The sequence below is a fragment of the Monodon monoceros genome, unplaced genomic scaffold (assembly GCF_005190385.1).
Source record: "Monodon monoceros isolate NGI ecotype Baffin Bay Population unplaced genomic scaffold, NGI_Narwhal_1 Super_Scaffold_18, whole genome shotgun sequence".
In the NCBI taxonomy this organism is placed as follows: domain Eukaryota; kingdom Metazoa; phylum Chordata; class Mammalia; order Artiodactyla; family Monodontidae; genus Monodon; species Monodon monoceros.
This window is the reverse complement of record NW_021703774.1, coordinates 68,511,477-68,531,411: the sequence shown is the minus strand read 5'-3', so window position 1 is coordinate 68,531,411 and position 19,935 is coordinate 68,511,477. Positions and strand designations below refer to the sequence as shown.

Here is a 19,935-nt window from a genome sequence, read left to right as displayed (position 1 = left end):
AGTAGCTGGCATTGAACCTTAGCCCCGAACCCTGCCCACGCTCCTCTCTCTGGGCGGCCAGCAGGCCCCAGCCAGCCGCTGCTACCTGTCGCTCTCCAGCAGGTCCTCGGGAAAGCTTCCTGTGGAGAGTCGCTGCGTCCCGGGCTCTGGGGCGTCGCACTGCTGGCTGTTCTCAAAGTGCTGAATGATGTTCCTCACGTTGCCTGGCTTGACTGGAAGCAGAAGAAAGATAATGAAAGATACTCTGCTCTCTGTTCAGGGATGACTTCTTGGGGCCCTCGCTCCCCTCTAGCCCAGAAGACAGCGATGAGCAAGCACGGATGAGAGCAGCATGGGGCTGAGGGTCAGGAGACATGATAGGAGCCCTGGCTCTTCTACTGTGTGGCGTGGCACGGGCAGTCCCTCCACCTTTCTGGGGGCTACTCTTTCCTGGGATGCAAAATGAGAGGGTTTGAAAGTGCATTTGCTATGGATATTTCTTTTGGCTCTCACATTCTTTATCACAGTGGTTCTCATGCTTGAGAATCGTTACTAGGTTATTCCCAAGAGCCATATATGTGTTTAAAAAAAAAAGATATCCAGGAAGACCCAAAACACGTCAACCTTGGTATAATTTGGCCAGGTTGCCAACTTTACCAAGCACTTCTCAAATTTATACTACTTTTAGAGTTCACTATTTCTGGTTTTCCTTGACTCTCCTTTCTGTTCTTTCTGCCCTCACCCCCAGCTCTTCCTCCCCATCATTAAAGAATCAGACCCTCCATTACCAGTGAGGGGGGTCTTAGGAGGAACAGAGGAGAGATGTCACTCTCCGGCATTCAAATTCCAGATGCTTTTCAAAGCTAAGACAAAAGAGTGCTGTTCTCGTTCAAAGTAGAGAAGGCAGGTAAGAGAGTAAAAAAGGCATAGGTGATGCCATGTGGAGACCCTGGAGAAGAGAGCTCAGGCCCAGGGGCTCAGTGGCTCCTATCTTCAAAGTTGATTAGCTCAGCTCCAGGTCCAGGATGTCAGAACAGGAGTTGGGCTAAAGATGCTGCTCTGCCCGGACCAATAGGAAGGATAATGGGATGGGGAAGGCAAGACAAACAGCCCCGGGCGCCAGGCCCTGGTCCTAACCACACTAACCAGAGATTCTGACATCGACATATACAAACTTATAAATCTCCCTCTGTATCTAAACTTGAGATTCGTAAGAAAATTTCCAAGCCAGAGGAAACAGAAAAACATTTAGCTGGTCTCTTCAAAGCTCACAATTTCATATCCTTTAGGCAGGTCATGTTTTTCTAAAACTGCAAAATAGGTGGCTGTGTACATGTGTTAGGAGTAGGGACTGTTACCATCACTCCCATTTTGGAGATCTGAGTCAGATCTGCCTGTCCCAGACTGTGCATCTGGGCCTTGGGGCAACTGCAGCAGCCAGGGTCAGCTGTGCAGCTACAGCCCGGAGCATCCCTGGCTGGGTGATGACGTGGGAGCTGGGGAACGTCCTATAATAGAATGCCTCCGGGCAGAGCCTATTGTTCCCTCTCCCATGGGCCACTTGGAAAAGGCCCAGTTCTTGGGATACAGTTACACCCTAGCTGTGACAAGGAACAGGTGTGGCCCTGAGATTTGGTATAACTGAATAACCCAGAGTAACAGGGGAAAAAGACACGTAGAAAGGAACGCGTTTTTGAAAAGGGCAAAGTTTTCATCAGTAACCTTTGCTCTCCCTTCCTCCATTCTCTGAATAACAATGAAACTAAACAAAAGTGAATTATATGTCACTAACAATCAGATACGTTCACTGATAAACAGGGGCAATGGCTGATGCTCCGAAACAGCAAGGTTCTCAATGCTGAGGCTTTCTAGCTTTGGTGGGTGTTTGGTCTTTAGATACGCATACAGACTTGTCTGATGTCCTGGGAACTTGAGAACATCAAATCAAACCATGAAATGACAATAGAAAGATATGACTCAAAGAGATGGTGAATACCCAGCATACTTATCCTCTCTTGGGATCAGCAGCCCTACCCTGGGTGTTCCTGTTGCCTCTCAGGCTGACACAAAGCAAGCAGCTTGGGCAGGGCTGCTCGTCTCAGGCCTGCTGCTTGCCTCATGCCTGCCTCGGGCAGGGTGGATGGGAGGAAGTATGTGTTAAAAACTAAGGGCCTGGGTTTCAAGGCCATTCTTTTATTTTTTCCATTGTTTTATAGACTTCCCCCCCCCCCAATATTTCTTTACTTATATTGTTTAAAATAGCATAACAAGTCTAGGAATTTAACTTTAAAAATAATTTTGAAAATCATTATCTTTAATTGTCACTTTATATAAAGTGAATTCTAGCAACAGATTTCCTGATTGCCTCTCACTGCTATCTCTCCCCTTGATTTACTACAGAACCTAGAAAATATTAACCACTTTAATTGTATGCATATGGACCTCACTGAAGGGAAATGAACCTGCCCAGTTCTAGGTTCTAAGCTCCTCTGGGTTAATGTCTGTTATATATGTATTTATTTTTGATACATAGATTCTAGAAGATATTAGGCCTCTAACATACATACGTTAGGGTCAGTCTCTCTCAGTGACGCTGTGCTGGCAAAGGTAAGAGTCAGGAGATGAAGGTGCTACAGTGAAGGACTTAAACAAAGGAGATGATAGAAATGAAAATACCCCAAGGCAAAACTGCTGAAGACCCATTAGGTACTAAAAACAACCCCATATAACACTCAAAACTGAGGATTTTATTATTATTTCAATTGAAAACAAAAATCTGAGGAACTTGTACAGGACATTGCAACATGCGAGGGTTTCCCTCATTTACATAGAGCCCTGGACTTTTGGAGCCGCATCCACGGAGAGCTGACAGAATGAGAGCAAGGCCGCAGGCCGTGCACCAGTCTTGGAGGGCCTAGAAGCTGGCCTCTGCCAGCACTGCCAGGAAGAGCTGCACGGTGCCGGGGGGCAGTGCCCCGGCCCCTCCCGCCCTGCCTTAGGTAGGCAGAGTCCTGCGCCCAGCGTGAGGGCAGGAGCCCCTGGGCAGGCATCCCTGGGCAGGCGTTTGTGTCACGGGGAGCTTTAGCAGCATGGAGGAACATACAAGAGTAATGGAGTGAGGAAAGGGAGGGAGGAAAGAGAGCCAGGACAGGAGGCGATGAAGGAGAGGGGAAGAAGGGCAGACAGGACTTGGGAAATGGAAACTCAATGCTAATGCAAAGAAAAACCCAAAGAAAATGGTCCTTTTACCTTCCACAGGGGACAAGGGAATATGAAATGCTAAAAGAAAACAAACAAAAACAAAAGTAAACCATGAAAAGTCAAATTAATGTTTCAAGAGTCAAAATAAAAATTACATCAAGCTGGAAAGTGAAAGGTAGTGGCAAAAATCAGGGCTGATCTAGTAGAGTCCCCTCCTCTCCCCTTCCCCCAAGGCAGCGGTTTCAGGAAAGGCAGGAGGCCCATGCTGTGGCCCTTCCCAGATCCCCAAGACTAACACTGGGGCCTTATGATAATGACTGGGAGGGCCAGCAGCAATGTCCAGACAGATGACACACAATTGGGAAGAGATCGGTGACAGGATCCACGGAGGTCTGGATTACTGATGGCATGAGGGGAGCCTCTGGGTCCCAAACCTGCTCCCTTTCCACCTAGTTCTGCTTAATTGAAACCCTCTATCAAGGGCCCATAACTGCTCCCAACACACAGGCCCTCAGGAGGACAGACAAGTCCATGGATGAAGGTGAAGGAGGCACTGACTGTCAACAGGGCAATCTTGCCAAGGGGGAAATACTCCTCTGCATGGCTGTTCAGTATCTACAACTGTCTCTGAGTTCCTAGACCCAGGGACTGGCTTGGCCTCCTTGGCTCTGAAGCAGTTCCCTGTACCTCAGGGGCCGTCACTGGGTGTGGCAAGGGGAGAATGCAATAGCACCAAGAGGAAGCTGCGACCTCAGAGTTTGTTTGGGCCTTTGGCTGCCTGAAGCACAGGAAGGCCCTCTGCCGACATGCTGGCCTGTGAAGGGGCCGAGGTCCCTGTCCAAGGCTTTGCTCCCCAAATACTCACTGCTCTGGGAAGAGCTTTTGGGCTTCCCGATGTACTTGAGGATGGGGTTTCGCTTCTTGTCCTCCAAGGCATCCTTTTCTTTCTTGGAATTGCTGCTCTGCTGAGATAAGAGACACTAGGGTTTGGAGAAGGTCCCAGTACCCAGACTGGGCCACTGGTCACCGTGCTACTGCCTCTATGACTAGCCCTAAACAAGCAACAGGAAAGCAGACTCATGCTTGTATCTGATCTAGCACATCTGCTTCTGGTCTGGGACTGCAGGGAGGGAGAGGGCTGCTCTAGTTTGGGGATTCTCAATGACTCTTCCGGTCTGCCTCAGCGCAGGAACCGTGCCAAGAGATGATTCTTTCTAGGGGAGCTCTGTCACCTTCTTGGTCTTCGGGAAGAAGGGTAGCCACTTGTCCTTGTCAGGAGCGGACTGGGCCTTTTCAGCTGTGTTGGAAGGTCGTGCTTCTCGAAGACGGATGCCCGCATGGCTCATGTAGGTATTGAGGGCGAAGTCCATGGGGGCACTGTAAAAGAGGAATGGGGGCGGTGAATCGGCAAGCACCAGCAGGTGGAAGGGCTGGGACTGCTTTACACAAGCTCCTCACCACCACCCAGTGGGGTGGCGAAGGGCCAGGGCATTCAGCGGGAGGCCCAGAATATTCAGATGGGACAGCAGGCAGAAGCCGGAGAAAAGTCTTGGCTGGCATGACTCCCAGAAGAAATCGTATTCTTCTCCTACGCAGAACGCTCCCTAACGAGGGGACAGTGGTCAGCGGAAGGACGTGTCAGTTCCCCAAAATATAAGCAACTAATAAGCCATGGGCGACGGTTGAGGCCCACAGCTAATGTCCTCAAGCGTACACACAGGGGTGGGGTGGCAAAGGGATGCGGAGAAACGCCAACCGGCCCCTGCAAGTCCAGGTAAGCTGCCTTTGCCACCACCCACCCCAAGTACAAGGAGAAAAAGAGATGGAAATGATCTGTCAAGTAGCTTCCAACTGCCACAGATGAAACTGTCCAGAGCTCTGTGTTTAAAACTGTATTTGCCTCTCAATTCGGTAGACAGATTATCCACTTTGTGGATTCAATGAAGCAAATGTTTCGGCCCTGGCTTTCGTCTTCTCTGAAACAGACTTCTAACCCCATCTTCTCTCCCTTATTGAGTGCGTGTATGCTCAAGGAATGCACCCTCATTTTAACACTGGCTACTGAGAAACAAAGGCACATGTATATAGGCTTCAAGGAAAAAAAAATGTGTCAGCAGAGGAAATGTGTTGTACCCTAGCTCCCCTCTGCAGGTGCTGCTAACACAGGCTGATTCTATCACTGCTCCTTCTTTCGGTGGTTTACGAGAAAGAAGTGGGGAGGCAGGCACAGGGCTAATGTGGGTGGAGAAGAGGAGGCCAGGAAGGGGAGTGTTGGCAGCTTGGTGTCTTCACACTGAGGAGCAGACCCACGTCCCAGGCAGTGATCCCCGAGTACCAGGGCCTGGGCCTCGTGACCTCCTTGTGGTTACACAGACATCTGGAAACTAAACTTGGACAGACGGTGATCCTCTGGAGCTAGGGACTTGCCTATGATTGGCAGAGATGCAATGCCCAGTAGCTCAACCCCACTCCTTCCCACCTTGATTCAACTGCACAGACTCACTCACCTCCTGTCTTCCTCGTATTTGGACCTGGAACAAAAGAAAAGAACAGATGACTCAGACTGCAAAGGCAGAGGCTCGTCCGCCTGTGCAAGACTGGGAGGAGGGTAAGTTCTTTCCTAGAGGAAGGGAGCGGGTGAGGAAAGGGAGGAGGATGATAAAAGGTCAGACTCAGACTCCTGGTCTCAGCTCTGGAGCCAGCTTGGGGCTCAGGAGGTGAGGGTTCTCATTCCTCTGAGGGGCTCAATTAGCACAGACTGATGGTGATGATGGTGTCCTTAGCCAGCTAAAAGGAAGGGGAATGAGGCAAATACAGCTTCTCGCCTGGTATCTGTTTCAGCCTCTGAAGCTACCACGGAGGAAAAGGCTCCTCTTTGTGTCCACCTAGAACTAAATTAGAAGGGTTGGGCTGACACTGAGGCAAGAGGAAAGAAGATGAGGGCGCAGAGATAATACCTTGAGACCTGATTCAGAGGAACCTATTTAAAAGCGGTTAATGGTAACAGCAACTAATGCTGCGTGCTCACTACGGGCCAGGCACTATTCTAAGCTATTTACACGTATAATATTTACACGTATAATTTATTACTCAAAATAATAGGTCTCATATCTCCATTTAATGAGGCTAGCGCTTCCTTCTTTTAAATAGAAGCCTTTATAAGCAGGGTGCCTGTGCTGTCCATTATAACCCCACAGAACTCTGTGGTGTCTATGACCTCAGAATAGGCTCGGTCAGGTTTTGCCACCATCCCTGGCATGGTCGGGGTGATTAGTGCCATCTGACTGCTAGGGAAACTAAGGCCCAGAAAGATTCAGGGTTTGGCTGAGGGTCAGAGGGTTGTTTTCAAAGAATATACCCTTCCTGTGGGACCTCATCTGGTCTCATCTCCAACCCGGATCTCTTGTCAAATGCCAGATTCATCTATGCAGTTGTCTACTCAAATCTCCAGTTTGATGTCTAAAGATCTCGGATTTTGACATGTCCGAGACTGAGCTCCCGGTTTTCTACCACAAAACTGTCCCTCACACAACTGTCCCTAACTCGACTGATGGCACCTTTGTCCTTTTAGTTGTTTAGGTAAGAACTGTGGAGTCTTCCTTGGTTTTCCTTTCTCTCACATCCTATACATCAGTTTTTAGGAAATCCTCCTGTTGGTTCTACTGTCAAAATATACTTGGAGCTGACCTCTCTTCACACCCTCCATCGCCAATTCTCTGGTCGGAGCCCTACTGCGTGGGTTCCCGTAACTGATCTCCCTGTTTCGAACCCCTCCTTGTTCTCCCACCACCCTCCACCCACCCTCGAGTCTCTCACAGCTCCAGTGGCTCCTCATTCACTGAGAGAAAAAAACTAAAGACCTTAAAACAGTCCACAGGCTCTGCGAGGCTGCTCTTCCTGTTACCTCTCTGATTCAGCACTGAGCTTCTCAATCTTCTCTGGCCACACTGGTCTCCTACGGTTCCTCAAATACGTCAAGCACATTCCTACTTTGCCCTGTTGCCTCTGCCTGGGATGCTCTTCCCCTAAGATATTTCCAAGGATGACTCCCTCACTTTCTTCAGTTGCCCAAATGTAACTTTCTGGATGAGGCTCTATTTGAAATTGCAACCCACTAGCTCAGGTGCTCCTGACTCCCCTCAGCCTGCTCTATTCCCCCCCATCCCCAGCCTTATTTTCTAACATAGTATATAACTTACTTATTTATTATATACTGCTTTCTCTTCCCACAATAACATAAGCCCCACAAGCACTGCTGTTTGTTTATTAATGCATCCAGGAGCCTAGAACACTGCTTAGCGTCAGTGGGGACTCCACAGAAATTTGCTGGATTGAAATACCACTCTTAGTAGAGATTATCGAGATCATCTAGCCCAATCTCTGTCATTTTAGATGAGACCAAGGTAGATGACATAGCTTGATCAAGGTCACACAACTACTCGGGACTTCCCTGGCAGGCCAGTGGTTAGGACTCTGCGCTTCCACTGCAGGGGGTACAGGTTTGATCCCTGGTCAGGGAACTAAGATCCCACATGCCTCGCAGCGCAGCCAAAAAAAAAGTCATACAACTATTGAGTGGAAAGAAGTACTGGGGTGAAAAATCTACCTCTAAGCCTGCAAGTGTCCCTACAAAGTCATCCCAGGCACCTGGGACACTTTTAGAAAATAAGACTGGAAAGATGCAACCACAGCAGCTGTGCCAGAAGTTCCTTAATAAGTTTAGTTAGGCTAGTCCTCTGATGTGATTAGTTAAAAATAGTCCAATTTCCCATGAACCACCTGCCTCCTGAAGGAACTTTATTCCCTGGAGAATCACAGCGTGGTTCTCACACTCAGCATCAGATATGACCTTAGAGCAAAAAGGGAGAACCGTCAAGAAGAGGCTAGGGAGGGGAAGCAGAAAGCTCCCTGCATTCCTGGAGCCCGTGGTTTGTCATAATCACCAAATTACTGTCAGGAGCCCCAGGCTCTGCAACTCCCTTGAAATTCCTGCAGCCCCAGCCTGAGAAATGAAGCAAGAGGGCTGGACTCTCCCCATCTTTCAGGGGAAGACGGATCAGGCAAGCAGTGGAAGAGGGGGAGAGGTTGGGAAACAGACCCACAAAACACGTCAATCTGCGCAGCATGTTCAGGGGGTAGAAGTGGATCGGAGACTCACAAAATGTCTCCTAGGGCAGCCAGCTGCTTCTCTGCCACCTGGCGCTCGCGGAGAGGGTCCCCATCCAGGTCCAGAAGGTCGTTTTCACCATACAGGCTCCCCAGCCCCAGAGTGCGCTTTGTTCTGAGCCAGAGAGACACACAGAGAAAGAAACACATGTACATCATTGCTGGACAGAGAGTGAGGCACACATACACACCTCACAAGAGATGCACACACACCGCAGTGGAAAGAAAACGGGCGAGAAGGCAGGGGAGAGAGCAGGACGGGGGGCGCCGGGCACCTGTAGTCATGGATCTGCTCCTGGATCTCTGGCATGGCTGCCTCCTGAGCCTCACAGAGAACAGCGCGCACGTCCTCACCGTTCCGCAGGCGCAGGTCTGCGGTGGGAGCCGAGGGGAGACAGATAGGGGAGGGATGTCAGGAGGAGGAGGTTATATCTCCTGAGCATCTTCAAGCCTCTTAGCTCCCTGGGGTGCCGCGAGGGAAAGCTGGCTTTCTGCCCTCCTGTTAATAACCAAGGGAAGTGGAGGCCTGGACCTACCAGGTCATTCCTGAATTCAGGACTGGAATCCTGACATCCAAGTCCCAAGGCAAGGACAAAAACATTTTCAGGCTGTTCTACACTCCATTAAGTGGGGAAATATTAAAGTCCCTCTTTGGATGTGTCCAGACGCTGCTGCCCTCTGGCATCATGTGCAAACCTCTGAGAGGCTCATTCTCCTTCCACTGACCCAGGGCCAGCTCGCAAGGCTGAAAAAGGCAAGGAAACCTAACTCCCCACCAGAAACTGGAAGGTGTCTCTCCTGTCCCTACATTCACCCTCTGCCTGTGCCCATAAGCTTTCCTATCATCTGGGCCTGTAAAGTGCCTCTTTTCCAAGGCAGCTTCAAACTATTACGTCTAGAAAGCTCCCATGATTAGCCTCTCAGACTAACATCCTCTTTCTACCACCTCCCTCAGCTCTTCTAGTCGTGGCTTGAGAGTGAGGCGGGAGCAGAGCAACTGCCTCGTTCCCTGCCTCCTCACTCTGTGTGAGCTGAGGAACTCACGCAAACGAAACCAAAAGAACAAAAATACTCCAGAGATCCTGACTCTCAGGTGGGGTGGAGTGAGGCACTGGTTTCTGTATTTTTAAAGAAGAATTCCCCAAGGGATGCTGATGCTCGACCAGGCTTGGGAATCCAATTTCCTCTTTGTACAGATGAGCCGACTGAGGCCCAGAGAGGTCACATGGAAGGTTGGTAGGAACGACCCCGCTCTCCTAACCAAGCCTTGTCTCCCTGCGACAAGCTCCCAGGCAGGGTCCGTTCTGTCTGTGCTTGTCCATAAGCTACCGTGAGGAGTTCTGGAGGAACTGTCCCTATTTCCCCCTATCTGAGAACAGCTGCCCAAGGCAGGGACTATGTCCCCCCGACCCCTCGCCCCTTCCTGAGGGCCCAGCACAGCAAGGCGGACACCAAGAGGAGACTAACCGTCCTAGGAGCCAACTTACCAATTTCAGCCTGTAACATCTCTGGGACCTTCACTCTCAGAGGCTAAAAGACAGAAGGGTGGGGGCAGAAGTGGTGAGATCCACACACCCCAGGGGATGTGGGAGATGCTGTGCAGAGGCAAGGAGGGCTCCAGAACACTAGCTTCTCTCCCCCTTTCCCTACACTACCCTACCCTCCACTCACCTCTCTCCAACTGAATTCTAGGCTCGGGATTTGAGAAGTGGAATCTGAGGTGGCAAGGCAAGTTGGGACTCTACTCCGAGGGTGGCACCTGTACTCTTCCCACTCTTATTTCAAGGACATCAAGAGGCATGGAATGGAGAGGTTCCCAAAAGTGGACTGGTACCAATTTAGCAGCATGGGAGAAATCTTGATGAGGCGATTTGATGGGCTTCCCCGCTCCTTCACTCCCAAGGGAAAACTGGCCTCACGTCACCAAGTCTTCCAGTGAGCACAGCGCCTGGCTTTGGCTTTACGGCTACCTGCCAGCTGGCCATTGCGGTGGTTCCGTAACAGCCAACAGGGAACAACGAGCAGCTCTAACCTCCTTACTCAAGACCCACTGAAGGGGGCAAAAATAAAAATCTTGGGGAAAAGCCGTTTATTCCCCAGTCTCATTAGTCCTAGTAGCTTGCTGCCAGATGAATAAAGTCATTTTGGAATTAGTTTAGTTGATCAGATTAGAAAGTCTAAGATGGGAACTGCCCTCTGCAGGCCGAGGTGCTGCCGCCGGGGGGATCCCTGACACATCCCTGGGAGCTATGTCCAGATGCAGCGTGCTCATCCACCCCAGACACTCTGGGGTCCCCTCCCTCTGAACCCTGCCTTGGGGCAGTAAGAGCACGTCAGGCTGAACTTCAGAAATCTGGGCTCGCCTCTTGGCTCACTGATTTCTATCATCTGATGTCTCTGGGCCTCTGTTTCTGCATCCCAGGGATGGGCAAGGCAAGGAGAGTTGAAGGGAACCAGGGCATTGATCCAGGGGAGAGTAATTAGGACTTGGTGCAAGTTTTTTTTCTCCAAACATTTCAGAGAGAGGCAATGTGCACTCTACCTTGCTACATGTGGGCAAAAGAGGTCCAGAGAAGAGATCAATCTTTAGAGTGGAGCTAGGAACAGAATCCAGGAATCCTCTTTAAGAACCTGTCTCCAGGGACTTCCCTGGCGGTCCAGTGGTAAAAAATCTGCCTCCCAACGCAGGGGACGTGGGTTCGAGCCCTGGTCGGGGAACTAAGATCCCACATGCCGTGGGGCAACTAATCCCGCGTGCCACAACCACCGAGCTCGCACGCCTCAACTAGAGAGAGAAAACCCACCCGCCACAACTAGAGAGAAGCCCACGCACAGCAACGAAGAGCCCGCACGCCGCAATAAAAGATCCCGCATGCCTCAGTGAAGATCCCACGTGCCGCGACTAAGACCAGATGCAGCCATAAAAATAAAATAAATATTAAAAAAAACCCCAAAACCAAAAAAACCTGTCTCCATTCAGCCTGAGTGTTTTGCTTAGTTTTTCCTCTGCCTCTGAATGGTCAAACAATATAATAAAATTGAAAATTGTAATCCAGTCTATGACCGCCTTACCGCATTTTTCTCTAGGAAAATATTCCAGATGTCTTTTCCCAAGCTTCGGGAATCCTTGGGGTTTGTTTGCTGATAAACTTCTGCACACAAGTAAAAAAGCTGGGAGAGAGAAAATGGATTAGAGCAGTGATTCTCAACCAGGAGTGCTTTTGCCCTCCAGGGGACAGCTAGTAATGTCTGGAGGCATTTTTGATTTATATCTGGAGAGGTGCTACTGGCATCTACTGGGTGGAGTCCAGCGATGCAGCTAAAGATCCTGCCATGCACACGACAGCACCCCACAACAAAGAATTCCAAAGGTCAGTGGTGCTGAGGTTGAGAAACCCTGGCTTAGCACGTTTCAGAAACCTGTGGTAAGTCATCCCCACCCCTTGGCGCGCGCACACACATTCCCCCAACGCAATCTCTCCTCAACCCTGTATCCTCTCCACACTTGACATTTTTTGTCTTGCACTTGTTTATCTGTTGATTTAAAGGGTTCAGGTGTTATTTCTCTTTGTGCTGTGCCTCGTCTTCATTCAGGAATGCTTCTGAGATACCAGCGCTTGGGATGTACACGCAGGTGTTCACTGAACACCTGTTGAGCAAACGGATGCTGACTCTGGCTTCTAACAGTGGTAGCCCCGGAAAGGAAGAGCCGCAGTGCATGCCACGGGCAACAAGTTTATTCTGGAGAACATGACAGCAGCCTCTCTCCTTCATCCCCCTTCCTAAGCAGCTGAGCAGAACGACAGAAACTGGTAAGGCTGCTGGCTCTGGGCACTGTCGCGGAGCACCCCGACCTCCATCCCGCCACGATCTTCCTTGTCATCACCTTCAGACTGAAGACCTTTTACCACCTTCCCCCTCTGCCAAGCTTTCTTGCAGTAACACTGTATACTTGCAAAGGGCTGCTCTCTCAACTCCCCACTGTCAGTCTGTATCCACCTTCATTCCAAAAACCTAGAAAGACCATCTCCTCCAAGCAGACCCAGAACGACAGCTTTCTTGGCCCAGCTCTCCTGTTCCTCCCTGTGCTATCGATGCAGTTAGCAGTGAAGAATCCCTTCCACCTAGGTCGCACCTTCTCTTCTATTTTGTCTCTGTCCTCGAGATGCCTGACCATGCCCATGGATCTGACTTATGACATCTAGAGAGCAGGGACAGAGGCCAAGCACAAGCAGGTACTCAATCGAGACAGATACTTGCGACTTACCAGTGGACTGGGGTCCGCCTGAGAGAAGATGTACCGTAGAAAAACCCCCAGGTGAGCCGGCCGTGACTTAAGTTTCTCAAAGTCCTGGAATATGATGTCGCTCTGGAAGGCAGAAGGACAGGCGGGGCTGGGGGGGCAGAGAAGCACTGCCTGCCCCAGCTCAGCCCCCATGCTCCCTGCCTGCCAGGGCTGATAAGCGCGGCCCCTCCCGTACGCTCCCTCACAGCTGGTGCCAGTCCAAGCGCTTCTAGTCCAGAACAGCAGGTACGACAGAGAATGAGGAAAGGAGAAAATCAGGAAACTGTTACCTCGTTGTTGAAATAACCCGGGTCATAATCTTCCTCTGGGCCAATAATTAAAGGCTTTGGGCTTTGATCTACACCCTGGGGGAGAGAGTCGAGTTGTAGAGATGAGAGGTCAGAGGACAGGGATCCAGCCCCCTCAGTGGAGTTTGGTTAGTGACAGCATGGCACTGAAGGGGAAGGCCACACGGGGCTGGTAAACACCGGCATCTCACTACCACCCCCCAAATCTCAGAGAACAGAAAGAACGATTTCCACTTGCAAGAAGGCAACTGCTTCTGGGTGGGGCAGGGCAGACTCAGAGCAGCCTGGTCACATGACGTATGAAGATGGGAAGTGAGAGAAAGTGCTCTCTTCCTGTTTGTGAAAGATCTGAGGAGGGAGTGTCAGCCCACAAAATAAGAACCTAGAGCTTCTGCTGGACTGGTGGGCGGGGGCTCTGTTGTTCTCCTCAACAGACCGCCCCCCACCCCAAAAACACGCCCTCCAAACCTAGTGTCTTCCACAGCGCTCCTCTACAGTTTCGGTGTGCCCTCTACCCCTGCTGGAGGAGAGCTCTGTGGTCCATCTCTGCCTCCTTGAGCAAAAGGGAATGGAGCTTTGCCTTCTCCAACACCGTCTCCATCATCTTCCCTGCCTGCTCAAGAATCTATGGTAGATTCCCCATTTCCAGTCTAAAATCCAAGTTTCTCAGCTTGGCTTTCTCTCTTTCCCCCTTATGCCATCGATTAGGTCTGATGAGAGAGTTCATACTGTATAAACGTTTTAGGCGCTTCATTGGACAAGCCTTTCTCCTAAAGGTTCCTTGAGCTTTCAAAGATTTCCTACCAACTATATTTTTCACTCAATTCACTCTACCTCATTTTCAGTGATTCCTCATCAAGGACTATGCTCTGGAACCCATCTGGAGGAGGCACTTCTCATGCCTACTTTTTCTCAGGCCCCAGACACCCTCCTATTCCACCTTCTCAAGGGGCTTTTCCTGACGGTTCCTCCCTGACACACCTCACTCATTTTTGTTCTCCTGGGTATTTACAGACTCTATGCTCGGAATGACTGAGTATAGAACTCGAGAGACCCAGGATGCATCTCAGAGATCAGAGTCTAGCACTCACTTATAATGGCATGCTGGAAGTTGCAGAGTCAGGCCTGATGTGCTGGACCTGAATTCCTCAGACACATCCTGAGTATCCTCCTCTCCCCTAACACCTTAGTCTCTGAATCCCTTGGGATCCAGGATGCCCAGGGGGTGTGGGATGATCACTTCTGTCTCTGCTTGGCTCTCTAGTGAAACCTGAAAGCACTAGGTTGTTGCTTGTTTGGGCGGGAGGATTTATTTTTTTAAAGTCTTTACAAACATACAGTTTTTCTGATTGCAAAAGCAGAATATGTTTATCATAAGAAAATCAAACATTGCGGAATTACGTAACAAAGTTTGAATTCCCTATGATTCCATCCCCCAGCTGCTGCAAGTTTCATGGATAGCACAGGTTTCCACCTTTGCTCTTACTAACATAGATTATTATTAAGAAACTGGAACTATACTATATTTGCTCTTATCACTCAAAAATAACAATTTAAATAGTTTTCAGAAGTTGAAACAAATTCAGAGAAGGAGGAAAAGGACTCCAAGACCGATTACTCTACACCTGCTTCTATTAGCCACCTAAATGAAAACCTCCCTTAAGAACACCATGTGGGGGCTTCCCTGGTGGCACAGTGGTTGAGAGTCCGCCTGCCGATGCAGGGGACACGGGTTCGAGCCCCGGTCCGGGAAGATCCCACACGCCGCGGAGCGGCTGGGCCCGTGAGCCATGGCCGCTGAGCCTGCGCGTCCGGAGCCTGTGCTCCGCAACGGGAGAGGCCACAACAGTGAGAGGCCTGCGTACTGCAAAAAACAAACAAACAAACAAAAAAACAAAAAGAACACCATGTGCACCTGACCCTGCCTGGAAAGCCTGACCTTGGCCCTATAGTACTACTAAGGGGGAGTGGTGGTGGTGGTGGAGGAGGAGTGGGAGGGGTGATCAAAGAGCGTCTAGGACAGGAGGCAGCCCTGCACCGGGGCTCAGGAAAACTAAGTTCTAGTCTGATGCTGCCATTAGCAAGCTGAGTCCTTGAATGGTCCCTTAGCCTTTCTCTGCCTCAGTTTTCTCACTGAATGAAGATTCTAATGCCTATCTCCTTTTCTGGTGGTAAGAATTAAATGAGATTTGTTCCTAAAAGATCTAGCACAGCAGCTGGTACACTAGGCATTTTAATACATGTGAGATCCACTTCCCTGCCTTTCCCCCTCCAAGATCTGAAAGTAACTAAACTCTATCCTATGGGGAGAACTAGCGCATCAAACGGTGTATGATGTTGGTTTTAATATAATGGCAAATTTCCTTTAAAAATAAATTTAAGTTTTAAAAAGTGAGTTAGCTTAAAGAAAACTATTAAGTAACATTATATAGTTGGTATGAGGATATGGAAAAAAAATTATGGTGGTAGCAGATGAATTTTAAGAAACACTGCTTTACAAAACTCGGAGCTTTCTTGCCACTGTCTCTAACAAGGAATGACCTAACCTCTGCCTGAACAATGACAGGCAATTCCCGGGCTCTCAAGTCAGCCCATTCCATTGTCTGACAGCTCAGGTTCTTTGCAAGCTTTTTGCATGGAGCCAAAAACTGTCTTCCTGAAATCTCCCCTGGACCTAGTTCTACCCTTGAAAGCAGTGGCTTTCAAATCAGGCTTTGCAGAGCCTTAGGGCTCCGGAGAAGTGCCCCTGAGGTGGGGGCCGAGGTGGGGAGATTGATTAGGAAAAGTCCCAGATAGCTGAGCATTTATTTGTTTTCTGTATTAGGGTACCAAATAATAAGATTTTGCTCAAGAAAAGGACTTTGCTAAAGAAAGAGAAGATTGAAAATTAGTGTTCTGGAGAAACACTGAACCAACCTATTTCCCATTCTATACAGACATTAAAAGAAAGACCAGCGATCTGCTCCTTGGACATCACTTCCCTACAGATGCATTCACGGACTCTTCACCCAGAAACTGAGATAGCCTTACTTCCATGTATGCATTTAAACCATGTTCTTCCTTTACTATTTGTCCTCTAGTGTCTATCTCAAAACAGGGTTTAGTCTGATCGTTCAAGGCCACGTATGGGTAACCCAGTTCTGAAAACAGGGAAAGCAAAAGCGCACGATGGCTCTGATCACTCACCTGGTCACCGCTGGGGGGAACCAATGCATCCGAGCCCTGCCGCCTGTGGTGCTGGGCCACCCGGGCCATGATCACAGGGGAGGTTCGAGGACTGTCCGGCCCAGGGTCTGACAGTACTGAGTTCCGATTCACCAATGACTAGAGGAACAGAGAATTCTGTGAGAAGAAAACTCGTCCAGGGACTTCCCTGGTGGCTCAGTGGTTAGGAATCCGCCTGCCAATGCAGGGGACACGGGTTTGAGCCCTGGTCCGGGAAGATCCCACATGCCTGAGCAACTAAGCCCGTGTGCCACAACTACTGAGCCTGCGCTCTAGAGCCCGCGAGCCACAACTACTGAGCCCACGTGCCTAGAGTCTGTGCTCTGCAACAAAAGAAGCCACCACAGTGAGAAGCCCACGCACTGCAAAGAAGAGTAGCCCCCGCTCGCTGCAACTACAGAAAGCCTGAATGCAGCAACGAAGGCCCAAACGCAGCCAAAAATTAAAAAAAAAAACACAGAAAACCTCATCCAGAAGACCCTCAGGGCTCTGCTCGTTGGCTAATAAAAGTCCAGGACTTACTCTGTGCCTGACATTATACTAGCCCTTGGTTATGTATCACCTCATTTAATGCTCACAATAGCCCTTTGAGGTAGAAACTATTATTCCTCCCACTTCTCACACAAGGAAACTTAAGACTTGGAGAGGTTCTGGGACTTGCTGAAGGTCGAATAGTTAGCAGTGTGGTATTCCCTGGATGCAACCTGGGCAGTCTCAACCCACTGCCCACTAGGCTGCATTGCTTCCAGATGTGGAGCCCGCAGGGGAATGTCAAGTGTGGATTATTTAGGACCCTCCTCCCCCTTCTTGGTGTCTTTCTGACATACTGATCCTTCCACGTACATTCATCATTTTCCCACGAATAGACAGGAGCAGTAAAGAAATAAAATTCCAACTATTATTTAAAATTAGGTTTTAAACATGTTTTCAATTACTTATTCACATATTTAATTAAGCTGGCTAAGTAAATATTTTGCTCACACCATTATTACTTCTTCCATTCACTCTTATTTTTATATTGCAAGTTTATATTTGCAATTAATATATGCAGACTGAGAACACCTAGAAGACAACCTTTGAAGCCAAAGCCTGGAGTTCTTCTGACCACTCCAGAAAAGATAAGTTGTTCAAGTACAGAAAGATCTGTGACAAAGAAAGAGAGGCTGCCACCTCCGATTAGGCCAGGTTCATTGTATTACTCCAAGATGGTGTTATTCGCAGCCAGCTGGCAATGTGTTTTTGGTCCAGTCATTGTTTTAGAGAATTTTCGTCTCTGCTCCCTTGCACTCAGAAAAGGCTTGCTACAGTTAAAGGTATGGCCTCTTTCTCCACCCGACTCTGTACTACAGAGTTGACGATGATAAAACAGAAGCCAGATTCGCTGATCTTGAGTGCAGGATGCATCTGAACCCCCTTTTTTTGGATCCCAGAGCAGAATGACTAAAACCCTTGGAACTGGAACTATACCAGAGGGCCACAGATGACAGGCCAGAGGCCTTGGTGTAAGCAGTGAGCATAGAACTTTTAGGTGTTCAGAGAAGGAAAACTGAAGGTATGGTTTTAAAAGGGGCTCCCCCCGCTTTGGCACTCACCTCGCCGAGGGAAGGAAAGCGCTCTGTGCCAGAGTCCAGGCCACCGTCCCCCTCCTGGGAATCCAGAGAGAGTCGGCCTGAGAAGAAAAGAGTTTACACAGTGAGGAAGGAGCTGTGGCCTGGGGGAAAGAAGGGCCTTTATTCTGGGAACCTGTGCCCAGGGCAGGAGGGCGAAGCTGCCACCTGCCTTTCTTTCCCAGTTTCCCTTCAGCTCTCTTACACGACTCCCCGAGAACCTCTACACCTAGCTTTTACCTACCTGTACACCTGAGCCCAGGCAGTGTCACCTCCTAAAATAATCCTCCATAGCTCTACCTTGCAACGAGTGCTAGCCCTCAGCTCATCCCAACCCTCTTCTGGTTCCCATCCATCTCCTCTTATGACAGCATCTCTTGAGCTCCTAGCTGCTAGGTGCTGGTAGGCATGCTGTTGTCTGGACCACCATCATTCTAGTATTTCCCTGGCGCTTATCTATCCAGGGCTACTGGTTATACACTCATTTCTACTGAATAAGTTGTATCCAAGTTCCCTGTCACTGGTACTGCTTTCTCTCATTATTCTATTTCTCAGAGGCAGGGACTATACTTTTTCCCCCTGAATCTGCCCCAAAGGGACGGGACAACAGAATAGATAAGAAATGTAGACTAGAGATGCGCCAGAGAAAAAAGGCGTGCTGACGGGACTCACCTTCTGATGATCTCTGGCCGGTGTCACCATATAGCGGAAGTATGTCCTAAAAAAGAAAGGTCCGGAGGGTGGACATATGCTGTGAACCTCTCCCCCTACTGTCTTCCTCCTTCCCTCAGTCTCAGCAGATAACATCTGCTTACAATTAGTGGCCTCTTCTGCTTCATTGCCTGAAAAATGCCCCTTTGGAAGAGCTATTGCTTCATTTGTACAGTTTGAGGAGAATGGTGACCCCTAATGGTGAAAAGGGAGCTTTACTATTAGTAAAATTCTAAAAACTTACTTGATTTCTCACCCTGGACCTCAAAGCGTCTATTGCCTTAGTTGGGCTGGACACAGAAAGAACTTCCGAACTATCAAGGAGTATGAAAAGCTCTAGCAGATGGAAAGCTCTGCCTCTAAAGAGCTTTGAAGACTGACAGGCGCTGGACTGGGGCTGACCAGCCGCTTGTGGAGGAATTATGTTGCCAGTGCTTTACTGTTTATGATGCACTCTTGTCCATATCTCATTGAGTTTTTCAACAACTCTGAGGCAGGTATAGTACTCCCATGTTATAAATGAGGAAACAGAAGCCCAGAGATTTTAAGTAACTTGCCCAAGGTACACAGCAGGTAAACTATAAAGCCAGGGTTGGCGCTCAGACCCCTAGATTTCAAGCTGAATGTTTCAGACTCAACCACTTACAGAGCACACGAGCGCAGAGGGAGCGGCAGCAGCAAGCATGCACTGGCCCCGTGCTGAGGGCATCCTTTAATTCTGACAATACCACTACTAGGCAGATCCTGCCGTAGCTCCATTTCATAAATGAGGACACCAAGGCTCCCAGGGATTAAGTCACTTGCCCAAGAGTCTTAAAGCTGGTGAGCACTATAGCTGGGAGGTGAATCCAGATGGTCTAAGTCCTAAACCTGAGCTCCTATCAACCATGTGATACTGAAAGCCCTTCAGAAAATAAAAGTTTAAATTTGATTAGCCTGTGTTTCCCAGACTTTTTTGATCTGGATGTTCTGAAAAAGAAAGTAGATAATCCTCAAATAATTTCTATTGGCTTTGGCAAATATTATTCTTGGAGATCTTAAAGTTTTTGGAGAATTACTTATTTACCCAAAGAATTAAGACCTGATGGAGAGAAGTAAGACACTAATTAATACTTATTAATGAATAAGTCCCTGACTAGAACAGATAAGGAAGTGCCTCCTCTCTGGGATTTCCCACAAAGTGTGGTTAGTACTGCTACAGATCCCTCTCAACTGACTGGAGATCCTTTACTTAGGCTGACTTTTAAAAGTGCTCGTACTTCTTTGAGAAGACCCATTACTGGAGGGAGAGGTGATGGGAAAAGCTACCAGATGAATACTGAGTAAAATTAGTGTCGGAATATACATCAGCTATGAGGAAACTACCCAGAAGGGGATGGATAATTAGGAGATTAAAGCCGACAGTCTGATTTATTTCATATTTATTTCTTTCTATTGCACCTGTAAGCTGCTG

At 48.9% G+C, this 19,935-nt stretch overlaps 1 protein-coding gene across 10 annotated transcripts in view; it reads right to left on the bottom strand.

Annotated features, from left to right (window-relative positions):
- The window catches only part of ARHGEF11 (Rho guanine nucleotide exchange factor 11), a 113,782-nt gene that overhangs the window by 17,730 nt on the left and 76,117 nt on the right, over positions 1-19,935 (bottom strand). For 5 of the 10 annotated variants that reach the window (XM_029227433.1, XM_029227439.1, XM_029227430.1 and 2 more), the window contains 14 exons: positions 18,444-18,489; positions 17,757-17,833; positions 16,126-16,263; positions 12,922-12,996; positions 12,614-12,715; positions 11,419-11,517; positions 9,834-9,876; positions 8,622-8,718; positions 8,339-8,461; positions 5,688-5,711; positions 4,413-4,557; positions 4,046-4,145; positions 3,229-3,258; positions 86-212 (listed from right to left, as the gene is read on the bottom strand). In XM_029227433.1, the coding sequence (XP_029083266.1) occupies positions 86-212; positions 3,229-3,258; positions 4,046-4,145; positions 4,413-4,557; positions 5,688-5,711; positions 8,339-8,461; positions 8,622-8,718; positions 9,834-9,876; positions 11,419-11,517; positions 12,614-12,715; positions 12,922-12,996; positions 16,126-16,263; positions 17,757-17,833; positions 18,444-18,489 (1,226 nt within the window). The remainder of the gene's footprint in view (positions 1-85; positions 213-3,228; positions 3,259-4,045; positions 4,146-4,412; positions 4,558-5,687; positions 5,712-8,338; positions 8,462-8,621; positions 8,719-9,833; positions 9,877-11,418; positions 11,518-12,613; positions 12,716-12,921; positions 12,997-16,125; positions 16,264-17,756; positions 17,834-18,443; positions 18,490-19,935) is intronic. The other 5 variants (XM_029227432.1, XM_029227434.1, XM_029227438.1 and 2 more) reach the window with 3 other exon arrangements.